Source organism: Staurois parvus, unplaced genomic scaffold, assembly GCF_062004578.1.
Source record: "Staurois parvus isolate SC_StPar_1 unplaced genomic scaffold, SC_StPar_1.0 ptg000365l, whole genome shotgun sequence".
NCBI classification, from domain to species: domain Eukaryota; kingdom Metazoa; phylum Chordata; class Amphibia; order Anura; family Ranidae; genus Staurois; species Staurois parvus.
The window spans coordinates 4,945,241-4,969,254 of NW_028318161.1; the positions used below are offsets into that span (position 1 = coordinate 4,945,241).

General features: G+C 40.0%; 1 protein-coding gene and 1 long non-coding RNA gene across 4 annotated transcripts; one reads left to right on the forward strand and one right to left on the reverse strand.

Annotated features, from left to right (window-relative positions):
• Window positions 1–221: 221 nt before the first annotated feature.
• On the reverse strand, window positions 222–19,367 carry LOC149456288 (histo-blood group ABO system transferase 1-like). Of its 3 annotated transcripts, XM_089685214.1 has the most exons (8): window positions 19,218–19,351; window positions 18,555–18,695; window positions 12,678–12,753; window positions 9,691–9,747; window positions 9,271–9,336; window positions 8,613–8,648; window positions 6,099–6,233; window positions 222–1,205 (listed from the first exon to the last, which is right to left on the reverse strand). In XM_089685214.1, exons 1-8 carry the CDS (start codon window positions 19,231–19,233, stop codon window positions 473–475), a joined length of 1,260 nt encoding a protein of 419 aa, XP_089541340.1. In that variant the 5' UTR covers window positions 19,234–19,351; the 3' UTR covers window positions 222–472. The 3 variants fall into 3 exon arrangements, with proteins under 3 accessions (XP_089541340.1, XP_089541341.1, XP_089541342.1); XM_089685215.1 differs by lacking the exon at window positions 18,555–18,695 and having other exon boundaries at window positions 19,218–19,367; XM_089685216.1 differs by lacking the exons at window positions 12,678–12,753; window positions 18,555–18,695; window positions 19,218–19,351 and adding an exon at window positions 11,499–11,672.
• A 115-nt stretch (window positions 19,368–19,482) lies between these two features.
• LOC149456289 (uncharacterized) lies at window positions 19,483–23,640 on the forward strand. The gene is made up of 2 exons (XR_016313912.1): window positions 19,483–19,670; window positions 21,776–23,640. It is a non-coding gene; the product is annotated as an uncharacterized LOC149456289 (long non-coding RNA).
• The last annotated feature ends 374 nt before the right edge of the window (window positions 23,641–24,014 follow it).

Consider the following 24,014-nt stretch of genomic DNA (forward strand, 5'->3'; position numbering starts at 1 on the left):
TTTGCTGAATCTATGTCAGATCGGAGGATTGGGTACCTGGAAGGGTAACTGCAAAAAGGAAAACTGGACATATAAAACTTATACTCATAAATGTTTTCCTTCTGCTATGCTGATCTCAGCAAAGACATGATGAGGATCCCTAGCTAACACTAAAGCAACAAAAGAAAAAACATTAATTATAAGGAAAACCAGGTATGACTCAGCCTTCTCTGGGCAGTAGATTAAAATCTGTAACTGGACATTTATTGTGTTCTAACACCACAATATATATTACAACTGAGATGTGTGTTACATAAAATGTATTATTTTGCCCAAGAAGAACTGTTGGGCAGCACACAGCCAGGTCTGACATTTTATAAATGCTCTCTGTTAGATTGACCATCAAGCACATCCAACTACTATAGCTGGAATCTTTCTACAGAAAAAGTAAATTGCTTGAACAGGTTTGTGATTTGCTGTAGGTGAAATCCCATCACCTATGTAAATTTCCTTCAATTCCTGAAACACTCTGCAGTGCTCGTTTGTTGCGAATTGCATTATGGTTCTTTGAAACAGCAACAAATCTTCTTTTCTTGAGAAAATCCGGAGCTGCGAAATCATTATCCCACAGGTATTCTGGAGAGAGAATTTTAGTGGGTTTTTGATAAAGAAAATACTTATTCAAGTAGCTTTCATCATGCCAGATGGCTTCAATTTGTCTTTCTTTATCTACCATCATAGCATTATGGCAGAAGTTGGTCAGTCTGTAGACTTCTTCTACTGTACCCCCAAAAAATCCACCAGCATAGTAAAAGTCCCCTTCATCTCTGGGAATGTAAGCTGTGGACTCTGGTCGCCGCTCATAAGTAAATCCTTCTCGTGATGCAGTATAAAAACCAGGGTGTAATGTTCCAAACACAATACTTAAAATCTCAACCCCCACCTCATCACTGAACCTCATATCAACATCCACACACACCAGATAATCCACTTCATGGATAAATCTCTGGTGGGATTGATCACGAATCATCTCCATCCGTCGCATGGACACATCTTGCCAACGTTGGTAGCTGGGAGCCTCCAGTGTTACCAATTTTCTTCCAGTACCCAGGGTGAAGGCAGGAATGTTGCTGACTTGATCAGTAAATATATAATAGGTGACTTTATGTCCCACCATAAAATACTTCTCAGCAGATTCTATGAATGTCTGAACAAAGACTGAATACCTGAAAGATAATTCATCAAAGACAACAGAGTCATAAATAAAGCAATGTGGAGTGAATGAAATATACTTAGGCTGACCACGTGTACAGCAGAGACTGCGGGGGGGATTTACTAAAGCTGATTCACTCAGAATCTGGTGAAGCTGTGCATGGTAGTCAATCAGCTTCTAACCTCAGCTTGTTGAATTAAGCCTTAGGAATAAAACCTGTAAGCTGACTGATTTCCATGCAGAAGTGCACATGATTCTGAGTGATCCAGCCTTAGTAAACAAACCCCTTTGGGGTTATTTATTATAACTGGAGAGCACAAAATCTGGTGCAGCTCTGCATAGAAACCAGTTTCCAGGTTTTATTGTCAAAGCTTAATTGAACAAGCTGAGGTTAGAAGCCGATTGGCCACCATGCACAGCTGCACCAGATTCTGAGTACACAAGTTTTAGTAAACCTTCCCCTATGTGACTTCCTTCCCAGCTATAACTTGGTGGGGGGGTGGGGGTAGAGGTAACTGTACAAGTCTACATACTTACTTTCAAGGCTGTTCTCCATTTACTTATGATTGGGTTGTGTGTAATTTTAGGAGATGTCAGAGGGAGCTTGGTGTAAGGAGTTCTAGGAATATACGGAGGGAGCTTGGTGCAGAAGGTCTTTAGAATTGGAGGGTACTGTAAGCCCAGGAAAGGGCTGTCAATCTCAGTACATGTACTCCATCATAAAATCCATCAAGTTTATTCTATTACGATTAAAAAGGTTCAAATCATTCTTGAACAAACATAGATTTTTGTATTTGAACGGACACTGTATAGTGATTAAGGCATTTCCCATGAGATATATAGATACATATCTATTAAATTAGTGATATCAGTCCTTGGGGAGGCCTGAAGATAGTGTGAGGCTCTAGAGAGCAGAGCATTCTGCAAACCTATGTAGGTGCCAGGAGGATACATTACTCTACAAAAGGAGGCTGGGGATAGATCAGTTTATGGGGGGGGCTGGTAGTTCTCTGGATTTGTGAGTGAAGCAAGGTACTTCTGAAGTTGATAGAATGGCCTGGGGTTGAATCTACGGAGAGTCCTGAGGCTACTGTGGGTCTATAGTAAAGGATACAGGATCTAGATTGTATTAGCTCACATAAGTATTCTGACATGGGAGTCCATTTTAGAGATTTCAATAAGTTCGCACTGCTTATTTTATTTTTATAGGAATGCCAAAATTCTACTTTAACTTATTCAACCTAATTTATCAACCTGTGCTGAATGAACATGGTGGCTGTTAGTGCTGAGCTCAACTTCTAAAATTGCAAGTTGCCTAGCTTTTATGCTGATGCAATAGTTTCAATACTTTTTGTGTCACATGTCAGGAATTTTGATTTTGCATTACACTTGCTGCATGCTTGTTCCAAGCCTCAATGCTTAAGCCAATGACAGCTAGGTACACAACACTTTCATAAAGAGATCAGCGATAACAACTTACATGTTTCTCTTGGTTTCACATGTGATATTATGGAAGAAGTTATTTTAGCATGCCTTATGTGCTTTTTCAGACTGATAAATCAGATTTTTAAAAAATAATATTTCAAGGATCATACTGTTAATTTTATGGGAATTTTTTCTTATTGTAGTCCCTAGCACAATTAAAAAAATATAAAGCTGTTCAGCACATAAAAAAGAGAAGGACTTACTTTACCCAAGTTGCACTACAAACTACAGGTGGTATACATCAACTTATACAGTATGTCTACATAAAGAAACAAAATAACCAATAAAAGACCTGGAAAAATAAGAAAAAAAGAAAAGAAAAAAATGCTTCCATTCCCATTAGATTGCTATTGATTACATGCCAGCATTTAAGTGATTCTAAACCTTTTTTTTTTTTTTACAAACATGTCTATTACTTAGCAATTGTATGTGGTTATTTTGCACAAAGCAACCTGCATCCTCCTGTTTTCAGGTCTCCCACAGGTTCTCCTGGCCCCTCCATCCTGTCGGGTGCCCCCACTGCAAGCAGCTTGCTATGGAGGCACTGGCTGCTCTGTGTGTCCATTCACACGTGAAGCCGCGGGTCAGCCCCACCCCCTCTCTCTTCTCAATGGCTGTGGTTGAAAACAGTGGGAGCCAATGGCTCCCACTTCTGTCTCAGCCAATGAGAAGAGGGAGTCCCGGGATAGCCGAGACTCCAGTGCACATCGCTGAGAGGGATCGAGAGGGGGCTTAGGTGAGTATTAGGGTGGGCTGGGGGCCGCTGCACACAGAAGATTTTTTACCTTCATGCATAGAATGCATGAAGGTAAAAAACTGTAAGCCTTTAGAACCACTTTAAGACTAAACTGACTGATCAATTCTTTACACCCAATTAGGCCAGGATCACTCTTTTGCAGTAATATTGTGTGTAACATGTTTTATTTTAAGGCAGTGCAGGTAAAACTGCACCTGGTGCTCTTAGTGAAACACAATGCATGGCAACATACTGTAGTGTGCTATCACAGCACAATAGTGTGATGCCAACTAGTCCTACATACAGCACATAAGCAAGCCATACGCCATACATGGATCAGTATTTTGGTTTTTTTGTTCAGACAGTGGATTATATGAAAAATGAAGTGACCAGATTCCCCCAACCAAACATTTAATGTGGGCCCCCCACTGTCAGAATACACTGATCAGCGCTGCAGCTGATTGGCAGCAAGTAGTGATCAAATGAAAATTTTCCAGAAGGACCATTTATGAGAAATTGATCAATAGATCAACTTCTCATGAGCAGGAACAGCCATGAATGGATTGAAATCCATCCGGTTCCTGGCGAATTTCAATTCATGTATGGCCAGCTTTATCTCTAAGAAAAGCGCTTTGTAAAACATCTGAGAGGTTATGCTCAGGTGTCACCCATCTCTAATCCTTACCATCACAGAAAGACAGATCCCCCAGAGACTTCTGAATATGAACTTTGTATTACGACCTAAAGGTTTGTTTAAACTTGCTTCAAAATTGTGGCATTGGGCAGTCTTTTTTTAAAGCACTCTGAATGCCAACCAAAGCACCTGTCATGAAATAAAAGAGTAAGCTTACAGTCCTGTTTATATGTTGTATTTGTTTTGCTTCAAAAATTATACCCCATGTTGCCTTTTTGGTGCTTCAAAGCATCTCCAATGCCTCCATAGAAGTCTATGATAAAACTCATTTACAGTACCAGCAGCTTTTGAGAGGCTTTTATTCAGCTTTAGCTTCACTTTGTTCTGGAGGTATGGCAGGTATGAGATATCCCAGGATGCACTGGGAAACCAACAAGCAAAACAGAAAGACATCATCAGTCACTTCTGGTTCATGTGTATATATTCTGGGAGTGCTTGGTGCAGAAATCACATCTGGTGTGTAACGTGGAGCACCAGGAAGATGAGCGGGGTCCAGACTGGAGCGGAGCAACTAGAAGATGACACATGTGGTTTGCAACACGGAACGCTATAGCAGAAGGTGAGTAGGAACCAAAAAGAGAGGACAGAGCAGCAGAGGATCAGTAGAGCTGGGGGACCAGAGCAGAAGAAACTAGCAGATAACACATGTGGGGTGCAATGCAGGAGCAATATAACGGGAGGTGAGCGGGGACCAAAGAGAGAGAGGAGGATCAGCAAAGATGGAGCTACTGTTGAGCAGGGCATCAGCAAAGCTGGGGGTTACTACTGAGTAGGTCATCATCAAAGCTGCAGGTTACTACTGAGCGAGGGTACCAATGAGCTGGGGATGTGCTAGTGGGGGTACTACTGACCTGGGGTTTTACAGGTCCCCTTTAAAATAAATCGAAAATCAAACACTCACAGGGCAAGCTTCATTAAAGCTTCAAACAAATCATCACCAAAGCATCAAAAACACAAAACTCAAAAAGCATGTTTAAGAGGTAGGTGCTTTAATGTGTGTTAAAGTCAAAGCAAGTGTAAATGATCCCTAATGGCTAGATTTTTGTTCAAAGAAAAATCATTCAGAATATTTTTCCAAAACAAACAGATTTTTCCCCACTCATTAGAAAATTTCCAGACTGTAGACCATGATAATAAAATATAAAAACTACTTTTCTGGTGTCCATGCGTAGTATAGCTGGTGTATGGTTATTAACCAAATACTATAGAAGTGATTTATATAGCGAGTATAATCATGACTAATGAGATCTATAGGATTATAGGGTGACAAACAGAAAGTTTCCCAGCAAACTTTCAATGCATCTATACAAAAGGAGATGATGTATACTCAGTTTTAGTCTGTACTGCAGAGGGAGAGAGTCTTTTCTCCAGAATGTCACAGAGACTAATGTATGCTTTTTCAGATTCATAAATAAAATATTTTTTATCCAACAGCTCAGAGGTCTATATCCTAATCTTAGGCCTTGTTTAAACCTTACCATTAATGCACAGGTTATAGTGAACCATGTGAAGGCTATGATTGGCTACTGTCTTGCTCGTTGCTTACCTGTACTTGGGTATTTACTGGCACAACAGAAGGTTGGTAGCAAAAACACAGCAAAGCATAAATTATTTTACATCACGAAATGTTCCAAACAATCCATTAATGCCAACATGAAAATGTCATGTAAAGAGTTCAGTAGAGCGAAGGAATTTAGTTCTGGAATCTGATATTCAGGCAGTTTCTTTTCTTCCAGATCTCCCACTGACCACCACAGTAGGTGGATAAAGAGCGACATTTTTCTGACTACAAAGGCAAGAAAAATTGTCACCCAGAGGTTCCCCTGATATATGTATATTCTGGCAGTCTGTTCTATTTAGTGTGGAGGGGGTGTGCACAAAGACATTTTTAGAAGCTTATGCAAACCTCTTCTCAATGCTACCATTATTATTTCCTTTGAGGATGAGATAATTCCATATTATGACACAGGACTGACTGACTTTGAACTTACTTCTTAATAGCAAATACAGTAAGGCCAACGTGGATCTCTCTCTGATGGAACTGTGCATTCAGTATGTCTGAGTTAAAGGCGCCATTCCAAACAATTGGAGCGAACCAAGGCGTCATTGTCAGGACATCCATCCTCCTGGAACAGAGTGGAAAATGGAGACCAATATCTCAACACTACATTGCCCATAAGGTGTCCTACAGGTTTTACCAAATCTGTGTTATGGATAATGTTGAACAAGATATAGGTTTGTACAACTTCAGCAGTTTTATATATTTTTGGGTTCTTTTTCAAAAGCTAAAATAAAAATGTGGTATTGAAGGCACAATGTTGTCTACTTTATACAGTATATCGAACTGCTCATCCTGGCACGCAAGCATCTATGCCTACTCACTTTATTTGGTGAAGTGTCATGTGAACATATCACCACCCCTACCCTGTCATCTTGAGGAAACAGCTGGTGCAACAGTGCAGAAACATCGTCGGTTATCAGCTCTCAGCTTGGCACCCTATCAAGTTCCTTATGGGGAGCTCAGGAAATGACATGACAGATCACATGATAGCTGCAGTGAATAAATGAGAAGGCATCCTTACACTCGTTGCAAGTTGAGGCCAGTAGAGCGAAGACACTTCCTTGTGCAGCTCTACATTGAGTGCAACATCAGTCATGTATAAACATTTTTTTCCCCGCACATTATGCCTCCATCAACCTGCAGTTAAATCAGAATGCCCTAGAAACATGTTTCACTAAAAAATTGTATTGTGATATACACCATACTTTAGTACAGGTTTAATGATATTGCAGTACCGCAACAGTCTTCAGTTGCTGGTTATTGTATTACCATCACATAGCTGGTTCTGCTGGTCATTTTCACATTAAATCCTGGTACAGTCTGCAATTACAACTACATCTGTGAATATAACATAACAGTCCAGCAAAGCATTGGGCTGCAAAAAAAAAAAAAAATCTAAAAAAAGGAAGCACTAAACACATAAATCTATTATTGTGACAATATAAATAAAGTGACCATATAAATAAATAGAAATAGAAAACCACGTGAACCAATCCAAAAAAGTGACGTAGGAATAAAATAAAGTCAATGAAACACAGGGTTTTATTTACTAAAGCTGGAGAGTGAGACTCTGCATAGAAACCAATTAGCTTCCAGGTTTTATTGCCAAAGCTTTGGCTGTGATTTATGTAAAGGAATCGCAGCCTGCCCACCGGTCATTTGAGTCGGCCTGCATTCTACCATATGCACACAAAATGTGAGATACCTAAAGTGATGTCAAGACCATTCAGATCCGCCTCAATGCATTCTGCCCAATCGGTTTCCTCAGGAGGCTGGCTCAAATGACAGGTGGAGCGGTTGTGATTCCTTTACACAACTGCGCAATGATTGTTTGTGCTGACAGTCCAGGGACACCAATAAATGTAAATACATTGTCCACATAGGTTTTAAAGCATTTTAATACATTTGCTAATTTTTATTTGATTAGTTTGTTTGTGTGCTCCCCTTTATCCTATGAGTGGAGTATAGGGAGTCCAGAGGAGTGGAAGATTTTAACCTATTTGAGCGCATTATTCCTCAATTCTGGTGAGTTCATGCTGTCCAGGGGGTGTGCTGAGGACTCTTCTCATATTGCTTTCTGGAGCACTAGTGAACTTTATTTTTGAGTGGAGAACCATGTGGAATATAGAACTGTTATTAATTAGAAGCACATTATTTGAACTGTTCATTCTATTTAGGTTAATGTTTATTTTATGGATGGTAAAAATGGCCACTATGAGGGGTTATTTACTAAAACTAGAGAGTGCAAAATCTGGTGCAACTCTGCAGAGAAATCAATCATCTTCCAGGTTTTATTGGCAAAGCTTAATTGAACAAGCTGAAGTTAGAAGCCAATTGGCTACCAAGTACAGCTGCACCAGATTCTGACTGCTCCAATTTTTGTAAATACACCCCTATATTTCATTGACTAATTTATTCCTATGTCACTTTTTTTTGGATTGTTTCACATGGGTTTTATTTTTTTTTTTATATTGTCACAATGATAGTTTTATTTATTTTGTGCTGCCTTATTTGATTTTTTTTACACATATTAAAAAAAAAAAAAAAAAAAAAAAAAAGGTAGCTGCTGAGAATTTTTAGGTTTAATAATTTTTAAAATTTTTGGGGGTGTAGCGTTGCCAGATTTATATTAAAGCAGTGGGCTTGTTCACACCAGATGATTTGTAAAATATCGTACTGGCAATACACATGAACATTATATTCCGATATTCAGCTGGACCTGGTCCAGCCAAAGTGTTGTAAGGCAACATGCATTAACACAAGTGTTCCAGTGTAAATAAGTGCCGTTTGTGTACCAGGAAAAAAGAAAGAAAAAAAAAAAAAAAAGAAGGTTAAACATCTACAAGATGTGATGCTGTCCAACTTCGATATGGAGTCTGCACATTTGGGATTCGGAAACTGTATATGCAGACCAAAACTACTGATTACTAATAAAAATACTTACAGAGGCCTCATAGCATTTGGCTTCTCATACAGCATTCTGCAAGAGAAAGGGATAAAGTTCAGGAATACTTTTGATGAGTTCACTGCTCATAGAGAAGGCACCTAGTCTGGACCCCTGGAAGGAAGAAGCATGCCACTCCGACCCCTACCCCCCTTCTCATACCAGGAGCATATCAGTCAAAACAGACCCATCTACTTCCTCTTCCCACACAAGGAATGCACCACTCAGATGGGCCCCCTTCCCAATGCCAGTAGTGCACCCCTCAAAAATGTCCCATTCTCCACACCAGAAGCACACCATTTAGAAGGGCCCCCTACACCAGGAATTCCCAATGTAAATCCCCACCTACCCAACAGCAGAGGCAAGACTCAGAAGAGTCCCCCCAACAATGCTAAGAGTATGCCAATCAATTTTTTTTACCATACTGGATGGGCCTGCTTTTTACCATGCAGACATAACCATAGCCATAGATAGGATTCAACTGAAGCCTCACAAAGCTACTCAGAAAGGTATTTTCAATTCTTGTCCACCCCAATATTTTCAATATTTGGTGACTTAAAAAACAGACAAGCTGACTGAACCCAGCAAAACAGCCATGTCTGTAGCTAGCATTATTAAAGGTTAGTATCCATTAGTCTCCAGCACACAGAAGACATACCTCTGCAATGTGACGCTCTTCAGAAGGTTATCCCGGGAAGTGTTGGTAAAACTGATGTTACTGCACCTGTGTGGGAGAAGCGAGTATTACACCAAAAAGCTTACAAAGCCACAAGATATGCAGCTGCAGTCATATACTGTAGTTTGTTTTTTCACCTATCAATCTTTATGTTTGCTAAGGTTTATTTATTGTCTGTAATGTACGGTCATGCTCTGGGCCTCAATAAAGGGCTGCAGTCTTCATACTTGAGGCGGTCTATGAATGTACATCACAAACTTAGAGTTGCAGCTAGAAGATCAGAACCCAGCATTACCACAGACGTTATAGGAAATTTCATGAATTGCTGACTTGAAACGCCAATATAATGGGAAACAATAACAACAAACAGATTTTCTGCAACACTCTTACAAAATTACTCACTGCAAATGGCAGAAGAATGATGCACTAGTGTTCCATTGATTGTGGTTTAGAGTGTACCTGAAAAACATAGGTAAATGTGAAGCTGAAATAAATGAATTGGATATAGTTACACAACAGCAGCTGCAATCACCTCTGAAAACAGATACTCCTAATTAGTACTTATTAATGGTTAACAGTACTAGGGTCGTTGGTTTGAATCCCAACCACAGCACCATCTGCCTGGAGTTTGCATGCTCTCCCTGTGCCTGCGTGGGTTTCCTCTGGGGGGGGGGGACAACTTCCACTTCCAATAGCCTAGGCGATCGCAGAGGAAGTGGGAGCAGGTACCTGTCCTACAAGCGGAACTTCCCCTTTTGGGTGGAGCTCCGCTTTAAATTGTGAAAGTTTTCGAATGTTTGCTTGAATTTGTTTTCTAATCGAATTTTGGCTGAATTTAATTTCATTATTTCAGATTCGTTTAAATTCGTTATTTTTGTAATTCAGTATTCTGATACTTCCGAATCTCCGAATAGTGAAAAAAATGTGTCTGAAATTCGATTTGGAACTAAAAGAACTGCACATGTCTAATATATGGGAGTTTTCATTCGCAGCTGACACAAGTACTGGTGTGGATTAATTGTTTTATAAGTGCGACTCTTTTGGTTACATCAATTTCCTTTTACTGGTAAGCGCAGAAGACTCTCATGTGTTTTATGAAATCACAACGTCCCTTATGTGCACCTCAAAATTTCCACCATTCCACAACCATAATCATGTCATACTTCAGACTCAAAAAAAAAAAAAAAAAACAACAAACATCAGGTATGGTATGATTATGCACCATCCATTGATTACAGTAATATTAGCACTCTACACTCCCATGAACCAAGGGGCTCTCCCTGTACATGTTCCTATTACCTTTTCAATTGAATTCTTCTTCCATAATTCCTCTCTAAAAAGGATGTTGATTCTTTCTATCACTATACTCAGTCATATGAAATGTTGTGAGACTAGTCCTGTTGTCCCTTTAACAACTAATGGTCTCATGCAAGCAGAGACATTTTTTTTTATGCAAATGTACACACATGATGAATGTTAATGCATATTGGAATCATTGACTCCACTCTCTTCCTTCTTTTCTGTATTAGGTTTTATTTTCTTATGTAAACATTCACTCAAAGAGAGATTATACAAAAACAAACATCACAAATGACTAGAGGTTAGAATATCCCATACAGACCTTTTACTCGTTTTCTTTGTTGTTCTGCAGTAGAACAGCTCTAGGGACCATGTGCTGGGATATTTGAGACTATTTGCTGAGATTGCACCATATGGAGACAGTGCAAATACACTGTCCTGTACAAGGACTGAGTAGTAAGGTCTATAGAATAGTGTCCAAGGATATACAATCAAAAAATGAAATGAAAAAATGCTGTGCTACATAAACCAATGGTACAAACCATTACCAAAAAACAAAGTGCAAAAATAAAGCAATAATTATTAGAAGAAAAATAGTAGTAGAAAAAATATTATATTTAAATAGAAATATAGATGTGTGTGTATATATATATATATATATATATATATATATATATACACACACATACACACAGTATATATATTTTTTTATTATTATTTTTTTTAACCACAAAAAAATTCAAATATATAAACATTTTAAATATTTTTAGTATGAATCAAATGAAAGTCAATCAAAAATCAAGTTCAATCAATAAAGTGTTCATTCAGTGAACCCTCCTTTGAATAACGAAAATATGTGCATCTGTCATCAATTACCATGCAAAGACATCCTCCACCATATATCTGCTCACCTCATGCAGTGTGACCTCACATTATACAATGTTACAGTCTAACTGCACTTTTGGTTCCATATGGACTCAGAAGATCAGCTTGCTGAATGAAGACTCCAAATAAAGCTCCCTCCTGATGAGCGTCTTTGTATCAGCCGTATTCCTCATTAAAAAGAACTCGACATAGTGCTTTATCCTTATAAACTTTTATTCATCAATTAAAACATATGAAATACACTCACTGTCCGGAGGTGTATTTTGCACCAGGTATGATGAAGATCCAGTAATGTACTGATTAAACACCAGATGGCAGTATCATCTCAGCAGCAGAGTCCTGTACATGCTCAAAACAGACACCATCCATAATAATTTGCAAGGCAAAGCACGGCCCACTTAATGAAAGCTATTGCCTGCTGTAATGCCGTTTCAAGAGCCGTTTGTAGAGTACTACAGGCCGCTATTCCAATGAATGGCAATGTCGTGACGTCATCCGCACATTCCTCCCTGATGCGTTTCATCACTAGTCACGTGACTTTATCAAGGGGATGCGGATGGTGTCTGTAATATATTTTTTTTTTGTGGTTTTATATATATATATTTTTTTTTTCCATTCATACATCTATATTTCTATTTCAATATTAACATTTTTTCTACCACTATTTTTCTTCTAAATAATTATTAATTTATTTTTGCACTTTGTTTTTTGGTAATGGTTTGTACCATTGGTTTATGTAGCGCAGCATTTTTTTATTTAATTTTTTGATTTTATATTTGTCCCACTGAGGCATGGGTTGTGTGCACTAGCGGCTACAGCAATATATTGTATTTTTTTTTTTGTTTGTTTTTTTCACCATAGCTAGCGCTTGAGTTATTCAATATATAATTTAGTGTCCAATGATATACCTCATATAGGGAACACTATATACTTTACAGGCAACACAGAAATTATTAGAAACATAGAAAGGGGACAGCAGAACAAGACCGAGTGGTCCATCGAATCTGCCTTATTTTTTTTTTATGTGTTTTTTTGTATATATATATATATATATTTTTTTTTTTTTTTCTGAATAGCTTAACTTAACAGGGCATAGAAACATACATGTTGTCTACTTCAACAACATATGTACATACAACTATTTATTCAACTATTGTGCAAATTGGGGATGATATGATAAAATAACCCCCCTACCCAAATCTCACCAGAGGAAGGAGCAGAGCAGAAAGACACACGGATAAAGCAGAAGACAATATTTCTTCTTCCCGCATCTCTTCTCATCTGGAGGAAGGAGAGGAAATCAGCCCAAAGGTCTAACCAATATGGAACTCCCAGAGCTCCCAAAACATACCATTTACATTAGATGTATTATAGTCAGACAACATGGCTGTTTAGGATTAGCATTCAAGTTGAGGCACTCTCTTTGTTATTTGTGATTACACATTTGTAGCTAGACTTCTTACATCTCTACAAGAAATTTGGGGAATTTCAATATCATTATTGATCGTTAAGAAAAATTCCCACTTGGTTACTAAGGGGAAAAAAAGGGGGGGGGGGGCGGGATCTTGCTACTATACAGGGTCTTTGCATAGAGGCTAAGAACAGATACTGAGACTTTACACCCAGTATGGACGAGCCACTGTGCTATATACATACATGGAGAGTAAAGACTACGAAAACAAAACATTTAGTATTCCTGATATGTGCCTGATGTACCATGTACTTGTATGAAAAAGTATCCATTTCTCTTTGTAGTTCTTACTTTGCGTGAATCCCTGGTGTTCCCACCAGTCCTTCTGCTTTCCTATTAAAAACTGACTGCACTAGGCAGGAGAGTTCAGCACGGTCAGTTCTGGAACACAGCCTGCCTCTCCTCCAATAACACTGTTCAACAGGTAAAAAGTTTTGGGCATAAAATTAGCTAATCTTACATAATTTTGGGGTGCTGAAAACGAAAATGACCCTAAAAAATGTTGATTGGTTCTAGTTTCTATGATATATTCACCCATCTAATGACGTAAGCCATTCAAAATTATGATGCAACTTCAGCTGCATATTGCGCAATTGATACTGGTGACCAATAGAAAATTGCATGTATACTGAGATGATGCAATATTAGCCTTTAATTGCATCACTTCACTGCATAAAAGCTGCAGTATCTGTAGCTGATTGTAGTTCGACAGCGTCTTTACATTTCGTTTTATGCTTATATAGGCTACTCAGTAATGCCTCGAACTTGTGTGAATAAAGCAGAGAATTTCTGCTATATCTGCGGTGAAATAACTTTTATCTCACAAAAAAGGAGGATAACAGGAATGATTAAGAAAGCCTACAACTTGTATTTTGGCTGCAAGATAGGAGACCAGGACAAGAGCTGGGCACCACATATATGCTGCAATTCTTGTGGGACGGCACTGGAGCAATGGTTGAATGGAAAAAAGTCATCTATGCCTTTCGCTGTGCCAATGATTTGGAGAGAGCCAACAGATCATGTTAGTAATTGTTACTTTTGTATGGTGCCTCCAATTGTAAAAGGGCTAAATAAGAAGAAAAAGTTATCTGTGCACTATCCAAATATTCCATCGGCAATACGTCCAGTTCCTCATGGAGAGGGGCTACCAATTCCTAAAGCACCAGAATCCTTCGTGGTTGAGTCAAGTGAGGAAGAACCTGAAGCATGTAGTCACGTGCATTTGTAAGAGATAGCCCTTTCCTCGAATACAAGAGAAAAGCCAAGAGAAGCAAAACCGACACAAACTGAAGACAAAACTAGTGAGAATCCTAAGTATTAAAATGATTCAACTTAGCTTATGGCTATAATTTTTCTTGGTAATCCTATGCAATATATTATGCCATTTAGGCTTTGTTATGTAGTCAATATCACTTGCTTTATATTTGTGGAAAGACATCTATCTATATAATTATTGTGCATTATGTAGTCATTACGCGTATAGTAGAAAACTTTACGTTTACAGAAAAACTAGAGCCAATTGACAAATTTCATTGTTATATTTGAACTCAGAATGTGAAATTCATTAAGAAATGGATCCTTTTGTTTCCAAAACTGGCAAAAAATAAAAATTTGTTGAACAGTGTAATCAGACTTCTGCTGACACCCCCCCCCCCCCCCACACACACACACCCACACACAGCCATTCACTAGGAAGATCAGTGTACTGCTGTTTCTCCTCCCTCAGCTCCTTATGAAGCTGAGAACAGAGGGTATATGATAACTTATAAAAAAGGGGAATAAGAAGGCATTTATAATTTTTTATATTTATACACAAATGGTTTGTCTGTCACTTCAACATTTTAACTACTTCCCGCCTGGCCTATAGTAAAATGACATCCTTCCCTGATCATGCTTTACGCGTGCCTGCAGGGCCGTGCTGTGGCCAGATCTGTCACTGGCTGTTTACCTCGGACACGGCCGATGACAGATCTGTGTACCGGCCCCATTGCCAGTACCATGTGACCTTTCATCTCATCCATTGTATACAAGTGTGTCTAGCTGTGTATGGTCACAGTGATCACATGCACAGGCTGGGCCAATCACAGCCTGTGTCATGTGATTAGCCATGGCCAATCACAGCTCTTCACAACAAAAAACCTGAATGAATCGATTTCATTCGGTTAAATGCTTGCTTATAGCAAAGACATTCTTTGCTATAAAACAATAATACTGAATACTTCCCCAAAGTAGTACAATAGTACTATGGTAACACTATACTACTTTGGTCATAGTGTAATTAAAAAAAAAAGAAAAAAAAAAAGTAATAAAAAAAATATATATTTTTTTAAATTACCACTTTTTGCTGCAGCATGCTACACAGGTCATTCCCTCCCTTAAGTGTCCCTCATTCTGCAGTTCAAAAGTTAGGAGGTATGTAAACAGTATATAATAAGAACAGCATATACATGTGGTATGTATATATAATAAGAATAGATACTGAATATTACACCCATTATACAGGACAACTGATGCTAAGCTATATCCATACATGGGAGATTAAGAACATATACTGAGCCCAGTATACAGGCACATGGACAAGTGGCACCGTGCTGCATCCATATATGGGAGATTAAGAACAGACACTGTGCATTACACCCAGTATACAGGACTAGTGGCACTGTGCTAAAGACACACACACTAGACATAATTATGGAAACACCAGGTAAAAGAACAAAATTGTTACTCACTATGGTGTTGGACCGCCTTTAGCATCCAAACTGGCCTGAATTCTCCAGGGAAATGACAAATATAAAAGTTTTGGATGGTGGATAATGGACTCTGATACCACTCTTCATGCAAAAATCGACCTAGTTCTGGCAGAGATGATGAAGGCGGAAAACAAGCCTGAACCTTGTGCTCCAAAATTTACCATAATAGCTCTATGATATTGGGTCTGAAGACTGTGATGCCCTGTGAGACCTCATCGGAATGCTCATCATACCACAATTTGGCAACACCAACTGTATGAATCGGAGCATTATCATCTTGGTAAATGGCACTGTTGCACATGGTCAGCCAAAATTTGGGACAGTCACTGGCAGTGACTCTACCTTTCAAAAGGTGATAAAAGAGCCTGCAGAATACCAAGATATGGCTGCCCACACCATGATTGCACTGCCACCATGCTTTACCGTTGGCACAATGCAGTCCTGGTTGTAAGCTTGGGACAGTGTTTGGGTGGGTGGTTGGGAACAGTGTGTAGCTGGATTCATCGAACCATATTACAGTCTTCCATTGACCGATAGTCCACGATTTATGGGTATTGCACCACTCTCTCCTTATCTGAGCATTAATATTTGTCTCTAGTGGTTTGACAACTGCAGCTCGCCCGTGAATGTTTTGTATATGGAGTTCCCTCTGCATGGACATGGGCTTTGAAAGACTGAGATTGAGCTCTGCAGTCACTTTTACAGCACTTTATTCCAGGTCACAATGTCCTTTGGTTTCTTTCAGTTAGTTGACCATGTCAACCTCGCTTATGCTTATCAGACGACGGTTTCCCGGAAACTATATGCGATCATAACCTTTAGTACTCTACCTCATGAGCAGGGGCGGACTGACCATAAGGGCTCTCGGGCACTGCCCGAGGACCTGGGGTCAGTAGGGGGCCCCATGAGATGCCCCTGGTATCTTTCATAGGCTTTTTTAGGTGTGGTTTGAGTGTGGGCGAGGACAAAGGGGCTCCAAGATCGCCTATTGCCCGGGGGCCCCATGAGTTGTCAGTCCGCCCCTGCTCATAAGACCGCAAATAAATTGGCAACATCGTCACAAAGGCACCAGCTAAGCGGACTCCAACAATTTGCCCTATTTGAAACTCTATAAGTTATTAGCTAGGTGTCTCATCACACAGTGGAAGCCAAAGAATGTTACATCACTGAGAATCATACCCAAAATATGGGACAAGGACAAGTGGCACTGTGCTGTATCCATAAATGGGAGAATAAGAACAAAAGTTTTGTTTCACAACTAGCACAGAGCACATCAGCGTTATGCAAACGCATTGCGAATTGCTAGTGTTTGTTGTTGTTTTAAGATAAACAGTAAGGCTGCATTCACACCTATGCGTTTCCTTAACACGCTACAAAACTCAAAATTGTGCATTTGGCTGCACATTTCGTAAACGCACTGCAATGGCGGGTCATGCTTGTGTTGCCATTTATTGTTAATGGCACCCCAAGCACAGGTAGCAGACGAGTGGTTTGCCATGCACAACAAAAAGCGATACAATCATGCCAAAACACACACTGAAAAGATGCCCGATTCTCCACAACTGAAAAGATTCTGAATACGTTGGGTCATTTGTCATGTGGGGCAGCCTATTTAAGTGAATGGTTTGCTCTAGGCATGTCGCACATTAACCCATGAAAAACGCACAAAAAAAAGTAAGTGGGAATGCGTGTTCCCACTACACACAGGTGTGAATGGGGCCTCACTTATTGTATTCTGCCCAGAAAGGACATCACGGAAATCACAGAAAGTTGTGCATTCCTATCCCTGATCATTAGTAATGTAAAATTCTTCTATTTCTGCCAAAGCCTTTTAATGGTTTAGTAACAATCTGTTATGATGTAGTAACAAAAACCTGTCTATTTCAGCATTCAAACAGAAAACAAACCAATATTAAGAACTATACAGGAGAACATACGGATAATAAAGTCTGCATATGGACACAGAAAAATGCCACTTTCAGGGGTGTCTTTTGGGGTTTTTTTTTTCACACCTCTAAAACGCATCTGCATGTTAGCTCATGTGCACATGGACTTGCAGGTATTTAAGCGCATTTATGCACAGCTTTCAGACCCAGTACCCGGAGAAATGGTTTTGTGTTTTTTTTTTTTATTTAATATACAAGCATGCATAAACAATCATTTTTTCTAGTGGCTAGAATATATGAATATTCTACCCAATAGAATGAGTTTATGCCCAAACACTTCTAAAAGTCATACACACATAAAAAGCAAGTGAAAAAATGCAAGGTTAGTGGCGTTATATTTTGACAACTTCTGGCAGCAAAAATGCCTCTAGACGTCAAGCGCCCATGCGCATGAGACCCTATAGTCAGCATGCAAGGAAGAAATGTGCTACAGTGCAGATCATATTCTGTACATGCAGAATTTAAACAGAGTTTGAGAGTTACAGTGAGAGTACAGAACAAGAGAAGTGGTACTGTACATACAGAATTGGATGAGAACCAGGAATTCCACCCAGAACACAGGGCAGGAGAAGGGGTATTGTGCAGCATCAACACATGTAGTAAAAGAACAGATACTGAAAATGAACACAGTAGAAAGGACAAGGCAGCTGGCACTATACAGTATCCACACATACAGAATAAAAACAGAATTACACCCAGTATTCAGAACTAGAGTAATGGTACTTTGACACATCCAGACAAAAAAAAAGAAAAGCAGATGCCGAAAATTACACCACCCAGCATACAAAACAAGAAATGTGCCATTGTGCAGTGTCTATACATACAGAATAATCTGATGCTGAGAATTACAACTTGTGTACAAAACATATGCAGGGTCCAATCTTCCTTCCATCCCTTATTAAATTTATTTCTTACTCTTCATTCCTCTGTTTAACCATATCTCCAGCCAACCCTTCTCTCCTTTCCTCCTTGCATCCATCATCAGCATCATCAGGAACACCCAGAGCACTCTTAGGAAAACATGTGGTATGCAAAGTCTGCTTTGACTAAGTAGATCTAGACAAATATATAGGAGATTGAAGTTAAACAGTCCACCAGCTTTTTATGAAACCTAAAAAAAATACCTTGTGCTTTAGTAAATTATACCCATTCATTTAGTTTTATCTTTTGCATTGAAAAGACCTTTAAAGTCAAACTGTCAAATAGTGTTTGGACATGCAAAGTCACTTCAGTCAAGCCTGTCAGTTCTTGTCTAATAAAGCAATGAATGATTTCAGTGCCGGAGTAGTAATGTTAAATAATCATCTGCAGTACAGCAGTGGCAATAAAATCTGACACTGTGCGGCTCATCAAGTGGAGTTTCTCTGAAAGTCTAAAATGATCAAATTAATGTAGATAAAATTATGTAAAGCAAAAAGTTGGTTTAAACTATAAGTACATTGAAATTGCTTTCCTGTCCAGCTTTTTATACATGGTGTTATGCTGCCTCTCACTACCCATATATAAAGGTACAGTAAAATCTCATTGTCGAAGGTTTGGGATTTCCAGCCTTTGACCAGAAGGATCAGACATACTTACAGATTTCCACTGTCATTTCATGAAGTGCTATCTGCAATCCACTAGGGTCTCTGGTACATGAAGTCTGTGAATGGAATCCACTGGGGGTCACTGATTAAAGAATGCTGAAATAAAGATCCATTGACTTCTACAAACAGTGGAGTGAAGGGATCAGCTGTTGGGCTGAATAAAAAGACAGGTGTGGTGGCTCCTCCTCCTCCAGGTAGATTAAAGCGACTACTGGGAATGGAAGCAGCAGGTGGAAGAGCACTATTATTATTATTAGAGGTGCAGGCTCTGCTGGGGAAATTACTTTGCTTTGACTAGCAGAAGTTCTGCTTATTAAGATGAAATTCAATCCCATTTTTCAGCATTCTGAGCGTGCAGTGTGATGACCAGGAACAGGTCGCACCTTCAACCATGTAATTCAAATGATTTAGACCCATCTCAGACTTCATGTCGCCATGGACTTAGGTATGTAATTTCAAAACGTAGGCTTCTCATACATTGACATCTCCAATCATGTTTTGGATAAACTCTACCTTGACACAATATACTGTATGATGATTGCATTAAGGTGGATTACAGCTACAGACCTACCTATGTGGCTATAAGCACCAAAGTACGTTTCTGACATTCATAAAACCATCCTCAATATTACACAAGTGCAGCTGAATGGTACTGACACCTAGTTCTATCATGGCCTGGAAAGATGAGACCCTTCACAGGTATACAAGACAGACATGTGTGCAGAGTAGAGACGCAGGACAGGTAGGTGTGTGCGGTGTAGAGACGCAGGACAGGTAGGTGTGTGCGGTGTAGACGCAGGACAGGTAGGTGTGTGCGGTGTAGACGCAGGACAGGTAGGTGTGTGTGGTGTACAGACGCAGGACAGGTACTGTAGGTGTCTGCTGTGTAGTGATGCAGGACAGGTAAGTATGTGAAGCGTGAAGACATCGGACAGGTAGGTGCGTGAGGTGTAGAGACACAGGACAGGTAGGTATGTGTGGTGTTGTGATACAGAACAGGTAGACGGGTGCAGTGTGGTGATACAAGGTGGGTAAATGTATATGATGCCAAGACATAGGACAGGTAGGTATGTGAGGTGTAGTGATACAGGACAGGTAGGTGTGTGAGGTGTAGTGATTCAGGATGTTTAGATGTGTGGAGTGATACAGGGTGGGTAGGTGTATGTGATGCTGACCCATTGGACAAGTAGGTGTATGTGATGCTGACCCATTGGACAAGTAGGTGTATGTGATGCTGACCCATTGGACAAGTAGGTGTATGTGATGCTGACCCATTGGACAAGTAGGTGTATGTGATGCTGACCCATTGGACAAGTAGGTGTGTGTGGCGACACAGGACGAGTAAATGTGTGGGGCTTAGTGACACACGACAGGTAGATTTGTGTAGTATAGGGACACAGGGCAGGTAGATTTGTGTGGTATAGGGACACAGGGCAGGTAGATTTGTGTGGTATAGGGACACAGAGCAGGTAGATTTGTGTGGTATAGGGACACAGGGAAGGTAGATTTGTGCGGTATAGTGACACAGGGCAGGTAGATTTGTGTGGTATAGTGACACACGACAGGTAGATTTGTGTGGTATAGTGACACACGACAAGTAGATTTGTGCGGTATAGGGACACAGGACAGGTAGATTTGTGTGGTATAGTGACACAGGACAGGTAGATTTGTGCGGTATAGTGACACACGACAGGTAGATTTGTGCAGAATAGGGACACAGGACAGGTAGATTTCCGCGGTATAGTGACACAGGACAGGTAGATTTGCGCGGTATAGTGACACAGGGCAGGTAGATTTGCGCGGTATAGGGACACAGGGCAGGTAGATTTGCGTGTATAGGGACACAGGGCAGGTAGATTTGTGTGGTATAGTGACACAGGGCAGGTAGATTTGTGCGGTATAGTGACACACGACAGGTAGATTTGCGTGGTATAGGGACACAGGGCAGGTAGATTTGCGTGGTATAGGGACACAGGGCAGGTAGATTTGCGTGGTATAGGGACACAGGGCAGGTAGATTTGCATGGTATAGTGACACAGGGAAGGTAAATTTGCGTGGTATAGTGACACAGGGCAGGTAGATTTGCGTGTATAGGGACACAGGGCAGGTAGATTTGCGTGGTATAGGGACACAGGGCAGGTAGATTTGCATGGTATAGTGACACAGGGAAGGTAATTTGCGTGGTATAGTGACACAGGGCAGGTAGATTTGCGTGTATAGGGACACAGGGCAGGTAGATTTGCGTGGTATAGGGACACAGGGCAGGTAGATTTGCGTGGTATAGTGACACAGGGAAGGTAAATTTGCGTGGTATAGGGACACAGGGCAGGTAGATTTGCGTGTATAGGGACACAGGGCAGGTAGATTTGCGTGGTATAGTGACACACGGCAGGTAGATTTGTGTAGTATAGGGACACAGGGCAGGTAGATTTGTGTAGTATAGTGACATAGGGCAGGTAGACCTCATTCACATGCCGTACAGCTTAAAGAGCATCTTTAAAGTCCCCTCTTAAAATTAAACGTCGGTGAAGGGAAATGTTTTTTTTACAGGAAAATACCCACCCGTTCCAGGCCGGAGATGGTATTGTGGTGAAACAGCTGACGAGAAACAAGAAACAGCAGGATTTCGCTTATGGACCAGAAACTACGGTCGTAGCAGTAACCAGAACAGCAGTTCTCACTGAACATAGCCCTACCTGGATCCATGCTTCCAGAGCGAAGCTGGTCGAGAAAGGCCCAGACCCAAGGAAACAGGAAAGGAGGTACTAACGGGGGCAGAAAGCCCTGACCTCGAACAGGACAATCAAGGAAAGGGGGTATTAACGGGGGTAGAAAACCCTGACCCTGAAGAACAGCTTCCCCAATTTTGGTCCATGGTTCTGCCACTTTCTCCTGATCATACTGATTTTGTTGGCATCTAGCCATGGTGAAGTGGTGATAATACAGGACTCAAGCCACACCATATTGTGGTATAATTCATCAAATACTGAGGTTGCTACCTTCAATATTGATTACTGCCAAAGTGCACAATGTTCCCATAACTCCCACTTACTCTGGTTGTATAATATGTATCATACTGCACATGATGTTAGCCATGTATATATAGATGCCATAGGGGTACCAAGAGGGGTTCCAGACAAGTTCAAGGTCAAAAACCAAGCAGCAGCTGGATTTGAGTCTATATTTTTCATTGTAACCGTAAACAAGAACATTGATGGATAAATTATATTTATTACAATCAACAAAGATTTGTTAATTATACTAGGGATGCCCTAAAGGGAACTGCTGAACAATTAGAAGCCACTTTACAGATGACACTCCAGAATAGGATAGCCCTAGATATGATTCTAGCTGAGAAGAGTGGTACATGCAAAATACATAGACATGGTAGACATTTGTTGCATTTACATTTTAGACAACACAGGCCCAAATGGCAAAGTCACATTAGTCATAAAGAAATTTGAAAACTTGTCTATAGAGTTTAAGAAGAACTCCAGCTTAGACAATTTTTGGGATTAGTATTTTGGGTGGTTCATTAGCTGGAAACAGACACTAGTGCAGCTTGCTCATATTATCCTAATTATGTTAGTTACCATAGGTTTTGTGGTTTGCTGCATTCTCCCATGCATAAAGAAGCTTATGAACAAAGGTATAGGTATGACTATGTATGCAGAAGAAATCCAAGAACAAACTGCCCCACTGAACCCAAAATCTAAAGAGTACCGCAGTTATCTAGCCAAATACAAAAAGAAGCAGAAAAAGAACTATGTTGTATAAGGGGAATTAAAATCATATATGTAAATAATGATTTTAAGAGGGGATTGAAGGGAAATGTATGTCTTTTAGGTCTGTCATTTTGTTTTCCCCTCCACTCCATTTTATATTTTGTACTAACATGTGGATTAATTGTTTTATATTATACCCAGAATGAGTTAATGAAAATATGCTGTGTCAGTTATGTGTTACAGAACTGTACTCCCAATATTCTTCTTCTAGCTTAGCCTTGGTAGAGATGGACATAGTATCCAATTATTTCTTTATACTAACAGCACCTGTTTCTGTTATGATATAATTAAAAGTCAAATACTTCTGTCCCATGGGAAAATAATTGTTGGATACTTGTAACTGATTTCAAGGCCTGAGAAAGTCATGTTCATAGCCTTGACAAGTATCTAGCGAGATTCTATTGTATGTAGTAGATAAGTGTTTTAAAACAATTTAGAAACTTTTATTCCTGGGAAAGTGAAACTCCACTTCTCATCACTTTTCAGAATTGACGTCAATGTTGTCTTTTTGTATTCAGCCAATCAATTACTGACAACTCAGCTTTTTGATACTCTGTGCCCCCCACCTTTCTTTTTTCTGTTATATTAATTTTCTTCCCACTAATAAACTTGAGAGATTGATTTCAACTATCACTGTGTGTATGTGTATGTCTTTCTCTTCTGAGATGAAGTCAATCTCCCCGACGTGTCGTACCTTCAACAGCCTGATAAAGACTGATAGCCAGGGGCTATGGACAACCTTTCAGTCGGCAGCTATAAATACTGGCTCTGCTGACTTGTAATATAAGAACACTTGCCTGTCCAGGGATCCAGCGCCATCATCACCCGAGTTGGTTTTTCACCGGTCTTCAAGCCCCCTGCATTGGCATGTTTACCAATGGAAGCCGGGAGTGAGTCCTAGGGTCTTCACAGCCAGCTTGCTACTGCACTTTGTGACTGGTCCTGCAGATTTTTGGGACCTGTGACATATCCCAGAGAGCTGCTGGCAAAGGGGGTTCCTCTAG